This window comes from Asparagus officinalis, chromosome 3, assembly GCF_001876935.1.
Source record: "Asparagus officinalis chromosome 3, Aspof.V1, whole genome shotgun sequence".
NCBI lineage: Eukaryota > Viridiplantae > Streptophyta > Magnoliopsida > Asparagales > Asparagaceae > Asparagus > Asparagus officinalis.
In genome coordinates this window covers 10,622,512-10,628,981 of record NC_033796.1, presented here as the reverse complement: position 1 = coordinate 10,628,981, position 6,470 = coordinate 10,622,512, and the positions used below count along the sequence as shown (strand labels likewise).

Here is a 6,470-nt window from a genome sequence, read left to right as displayed (position 1 = left end):
CGCCAGCAACACCAACAGAGAAGCAAAATGCATCGGTAGTGTCGGAATCGATCAACCGAGACATTCCTCGTCGCACGAACATCCGCCTAGCGTCAGCCGACGATTCGGCGAAGCCCTTACCGTGGGCCCCGACGTGCACGAACCCGTATCGGTTCGAGCTCGATGTTAGATGATCCGCGATGGTGAGGTAGCAGCTGGTGCATGAGAACATGAACTCGTCGGTGTCGCCGGCGAGGTGGTCGATCGCACGAGCCATGGCTCGGATTGAGGTGACGACCGGGAGTAGGGCTGATGCGATGCAGACGTCGCCGAGCGAGCGTTTGTAGGCGCCGTGGAACGCGTCGCGTGCGGAGATTCGAGGGTGTTGAGTTAGATGGGTGTATGCTATGCGAGATATTGCTACGTGCACGAGATTTCTGATTACCTGCAAGTCGGACCGAAACTGTTAGAATGCGTAGATAGACATGGGATACTTTGTAAAAAATCAAATCAAAATTGTTTCTGATTATAACACTGCGGATGTACACGTTTGGATAATGGAAGTATTAGAAGTAAGAAGTAGCTTATAGAAATAATTTTCAAAGCTATGAAGTAGGAAGTACTGGAAATAGCATTTTTTTTTTGTTTGTTTCATATATTTTTAGAAGTAATGGAAGTAGAACTTCTTATTTTTCATTTACTTTTTTTGTTTGGATAACATTTGGAAATATTATTAAGAAGTAATTTTATCAATAAAAAGTTGTTAGAAGTAACTAATAAAGGAAATATTAATAAAAAAATTATTTATGTCATAATTAATATGCATTTCAACTACTTCCGAGCTACTTCTGAGTATTGAGGATTAGAAAAATATTTTGGAAGTAAGGATGACACGTAGGCGCCACATAAGCATTTAGAGAAGTATTGAAAGTAAGTTTTTCAGAGAACCAAACACGTTTTTTTGCTTGAAAGTAGTAGAAGTAGCCTCTACTTCTTTTACTTCAGCTACTTCACAATTACTTCCGTGCAAACAAACATGTGACTAGAAAGTGAATTAAAAACGTGTCATTGTGTTTTTACTTTATTTTTATTTTTTTTTACAAATAATTTTCACATCTACATCAGCAGGCAAGTGAAATATAGTGTCTGTTTGAAAAACAAAATTATATATTGATGAAAATGCTAAAGTTGATATGGCAAAATAGGATTGATTATATTAGTAAATAAAGTCAAAATTATTTAATTAAAATTGGCTATCTTTTTGGTATTTTTTACATGACTTCACTACTTTTTTTAGGGAAATTCTCAATTGCATTATATTCTATCTAACAACATTCTTGCATTTCACTTGTGTAATCACGTAAACAAACACCTATAGCGTTAAAAGCAAGTCACTTTCTCGCTTTCGTCTTTCATTTGCATGCAAACAAACACCAGCTAAAATAGTTGTATTGTGACTAGCCAGTTTTTCAGTTTATTTCTGCCCCTAAATCGACTACATGAGAAACTATCAGTTTGCGTCCATATTTCAATAAGTAAAATGGCTAAAAACATCTAATGGTGAAAGAATAAGGTGGAGAGAGAGAAAAAAGGAAAAGAAAAAGAGAAAAATGAGGGTAACAAAAAGATATATAGACGACTACTTTGATAAAAGTTAGAATGCATAATAGTTATACTATTTTAGTATCAATCTTTCCAAAAGTTGAGGGCAGAGATTGAAAATAAAAGAGCCAAATCTACATAGAATCCAGAGATATCACACATCACACCACCAATTGCTTACTTTATAGATACTTTTTATTGGATTCGGATCCTCTCCACTACAAAAAAAAAAAAAAAAAAAGTGGAGGGACCACTACATAATCACAGTCATTGATTATCTAGTTAATGATTGTGAATTTTTTAGTGCAAATTAGGAATGAGTGCAATACACGTGGGTATGGTAAATGTTAGATTTAGATTGTATCATAACCGCCTACTAAATAATCAACGATTGAGGTTAAAAGTAGTGGTCTCTCCACTACTTTTTTTGTAGTGGAGATGATCCAAATTCAGAGATATCACACATCACACCTCGAATTGCTTACTTTATATATACTTTTTATTTACTTGTATTTACTACTTAGAGCGCCATCAAGGTACCACGCCAGAGGAACAAAGCTCGGATCCACAACTGAGAGATAGTAGGTAACCCGTTGTTCTGTGCATAATATGGCATTTAATTCTTGTTAATTATGTAACACCAGTTATATATACTTACTAGGGCAGCTTGTCTTGTGTCAAGTGCAACCGAAACTGTATCACTACTTAAGCTTGATCAGCACCATTAATTACCTGCATTGTCCAAGCCAGGCTTAGCAGAAGCAGCAGCAAATAAACCGCATCAAAACGCTTGTCACCAGCGGCAGCAAGAGCCCCAACCCCCAAAGCCCAGAACCAACAATACCCGACCCCAACCAAAACCGCACCCGCAACGAACTTGCCGACCTCAACACAAAACTTCACCTCACGGACCGAACCACAAAGGATTCTCCTCGCATACTCAACGCTCGGACTAATCCAGCACGCATAGAACCCCATCCCAACACCCAAAACAAGCGCGGGAACGCCGACGGCAAAGCTAGCTCCGGCGCCGTAGCTGAGGAGGAGGGCAGCTGCAATGCACGTGAGGGGAGGGGAGAGCCAGAGAGAGGTGGTTAATGATTTTGAAGGGTGAGCTAGAGTGAAGAGGAGATAAATGAGGGCGATGAAGGCGGAGAGGGAGATGGAGGAGAGGAGAGGGATGAAGAAGGGGAGGGGATGGAATGAGGGGGTGCGAGACAGGAAGCCGCGGAGGGAGAGGAAGGAGATGAGGATCGAGAGGCCGAGGAGGTGGAGGAGGAAGAGGAGGTTGAAGATGGTGCTTGTTATGGTTCTCGGCTTTGGAGGGTTTTGGTTTGTTGGCGCTGGAGTTGCATCCGCTACCTGCGAAATTTAGAGCAATGGTAAAATTATGGGGCCAGTTTAAATGTAAACTTAACGAACATTAAGTTCTAAATAGTCCTTAAATTAGATTATATATATTTGCATATCAAAGAGCATTAAAGTGCAAAATTTAAAAATTCCAAGATTTAGGGGCTGTTTGGTTGAGTAGCTTTATAGAAAATGACTGATAGTGGCAGTTTTGTAAATAAAATTTTTTCTTGAGATTTTTGTAAACTGTGTTTGGTTAAAAAAAATTACAGAAAAGTTTTCTATAAAGTACAAAAAAATACCTTATTTTGTAGAAATCAATTTCCGCTTAAAATGAGGGAAAATCACCCAGAAATCTGAGACATATATTAAAAAAATAATTAAGTATATCCTTCCCATGTGATTTCCCATGGGCATTGTTAGTAAGCTATTTTCTATAAAGTGACATCCAACCAAACAAAAGAACCATGTGATTTCCCATGGGCATTGTTAGTAAGCTATTTTCTATAAAGTGACATCCAACCAAACAAAAGAAAAAGAAAACAACATATTTTCTATAAAGTGACATCCAACCAAACAAAAGAAAAAGAAAACAACATATTTTCTATAAAGTTAGAAACTTCTTCATACTTTGAACCAAACAAAGAAATAGCAAAAAACAAGAAATATGATACTCTTTTGAATTCTATAGATTTTTCCTACAAATTTTATAGAAATACAAGGAAATCAAAATTTGAGTGCTTTTCTTTTTCCTCTTTTTTATAGAAATTGAACCAAACAGCCCCTTAAAAGTAATACAAGTGTTGTCAGAAACAAGTGAGAGTACATAAGTGTAAAGTCGGACAAAGTATAAGGTATCCAAATGCTAATTAGCCATAATTAAAAGTAATTTTTAGAGAGTATTCAGCCAAATTAAACTATGTTAATTGAATGCGGGTTTATGATAACGCGGGTTTTTTGGGCCAATAGAATGGGCCACCCTCCTTTAAACATAAGCACAAAAAGAAAAGGATGTGATAGGAAAGTAAACTAGCTAGTTTGGATAACGTTGCGTTAGGCCTAAACTGAACCAGACTTAAAACTACTTAACCTACCCAAACCTACCAAACATAAGATAATGCTATTTAATAATTAATAAATAAAAAGAACTAACCACTCCAGCCCCTAAATTTCTCGTGTCATCATCAGGGAAAACTTGTCAGGGGACCCCTACACCTTCAAGAGAAGAACTAACAGGGCTTCACCCAAACAATATTGTTGAAAAAAAAAAAGACTTCATTGAAACGATACGAGGTTCAAAACATGGAACTGAGATACGTACATAATTAAACCTACTAAATTTTCTCACCTGCGCTGGAGATATCTGATTAGTCCTCGGAGCAGAATTGATGACCCTGCCATTTTCTCTAATCAACCCCAATTCTCCAATTTGGATATGTACGCTCTCCCGCGGCTTCGCCATTCTCTTCTCCTTGCCTATCTCATTTCTCCCCTTTATTTTCACGCTCTCTCTCTCTCTCTCTATCTCTCTGCAATCTTCTCTTTAGTCTCTTTGTTGTACTTCGTCTTTTGCTTTCTCTTTCTCTTTCTTGGGTTTTTTGTCGCTTTGGAGGACAAATTGAGGAGCTTAGCGTCTAAAGCTCACCTAATCTCGTGGGTCTGTATAATAAACGACTTTTCTTTTAGTATTTATTTATTCGTGGGAAGAACTCAATTAGCTTTGACCACAAGTTAGGTTGACGTGGCCGGCAAAATCAGTGACACGGCAGTAGAAGTGAGGTTGTCCTGAAAATTTTCCTAAATTTTTGGGGAGTCGACGAGCTGGGATTTGGTTCTCCTACTCCACTGCTCTTTTTTCCTTTGTTTTTTCCCACCCTTCTTCTTCTTTTTGTTAATTTTTTACTACATTACTACTGCTATCATCAACTACTAAGCATACAAGCCAACTACTAAACTTGGTTATCTAGCCGAAGTAGCTTTAAGAAAATGGAATTTTAAAGAAGTTTAAAGAATCCACTAGTTTAGGACAAACCTCCGACCTCTTAATGAGAAGAATTTTCATCAGGAATGATCGATTTCTTTGGGGATGATTAAGAGGAAGTTGATTGCAAAATTGTAATGTTTTGTGTATAATTATATATGTAGATTTTACATTGTATGAGGTTGGAATTATCAAAGTATTTGAATAGTTGGAGCGGGTAGGGTTTAAATTGCTAGAATTCATCCCGTCACCATCATCTGATGGGTATTTTGGCCTTTAGGAATGATTTTTTTTTAAAATATACTCTACGTCATAGTTTATGCGTCATTATCTCCCAAATTATCTATATTTAAAAAGTCCTCAAAATATTGATTTAATTTCAATGTTACTTAAAATATATATAGTTCTAAAATTAGCCCTCTAATTTGCTTAATTACTGATCATGTGATTCACTAGTGATCAGATAAGAAATTAAATACGATGAAATATCATTATCATAAGTTTAATCAAACAAGAACGCTCACTTTTTATTTCCATTAATACTCTAATCAAAATACTTCAGAAACGAAAGCTAAACATATTGATCAATAACCAACCACCAATTTGTCTTTACCATTACACAAAATTTCAAATAAAAAAAGAAGAAGAAGGAAAACAAAAAAAAAGAAAGAAGAAGAACAGCCTAATCTTCATCATTCAAAAGCATGAAAGCTTTCTCTGAGCATAAATTTCAGTAGGGGTCATTATGCAGCATCGCTTTCCTCCTCCTCCTCCTCAAGCTTGAATATCTTTTAAGTATCATGGATTCAAGAATCTCCGCTGCCTTTGCCTTCCCCTGTAAAGCCGCCACCTCCTTCGCCACCGCCTTCTTCTTCTGTTTGGAATGAGAGCATTTTTTTTTCTTCATTAGGCTTATAATAAAGAACTTTAAATTCAACGTGAAAATTGATCCTCAGGCACCTGCACCGACATTGAGAGAAAGCTATCGAATAAAAACTACGTTAAGTTGGAATTCAAGCGAGAAATTAGAGGATGGTAGTCATATGTGAAGAAACCGCGAGAAATTGGTGAAGAACAGGTTTTGGAAGCGTAGGGGAACTGTTTGGAAGCTGCGCGATCGACCGCGAACGTGCACAGACTCTAGGAGGAGTCTGGATTTGACGCGGTCGACCGCCAGACCCTGTAAGTGATTTTAGGCTCTGTCGTTGGTCACGGTCGACCATGTCGGTCGACCGCGTAACGGGTCAGGCCCAGAATTATTTTCCTGTTCTTATTTGATTTTGGTGTTTGTATAAATACCAATACACGTTCTAGGGTTTCTTAAGGCAAGAGTTTGAGATATTTGAAGCACATAAAAGAGGTATTTTCTGAGCTATTTGATTAGGGTTTATTTGGAGAGATTAAGAGCTTTGTTAGTGAGATTAGTTTGTTCCTTTGAGCGATTTGTAATCTCAAGTTGTACTCTCCTTCTCTATTAGTGAAAACTCCATCCCCTTCTTGCCCCGTGGACGTAGGCAATTGCTGAGCCACGTTAAAATTGGTGTTTTGTTTGTGCATT

General features: G+C 37.5%; 1 protein-coding gene across 1 annotated transcript in view; it reads right to left on the bottom strand.

Moving 5' to 3' along the window:
• The window catches only part of LOC109834615 (protein PNS1-like), a 6,528-nt gene extending 2,008 nt beyond the window's left edge, over positions 1-4,520 (bottom strand). The window contains exons 1-3 of the mRNA XM_020402651.1: positions 4,280-4,520; positions 2,314-2,943; positions 4-424 (exon numbers count right to left, since the gene is read on the bottom strand). Coding sequence (XP_020258240.1) covers positions 4-424; positions 2,314-2,943; positions 4,280-4,393 — 1,165 coding nt within the window. The 5' untranslated portion in view covers positions 4,394-4,520. The remainder of the gene's footprint in view (positions 1-3; positions 425-2,313; positions 2,944-4,279) is intronic.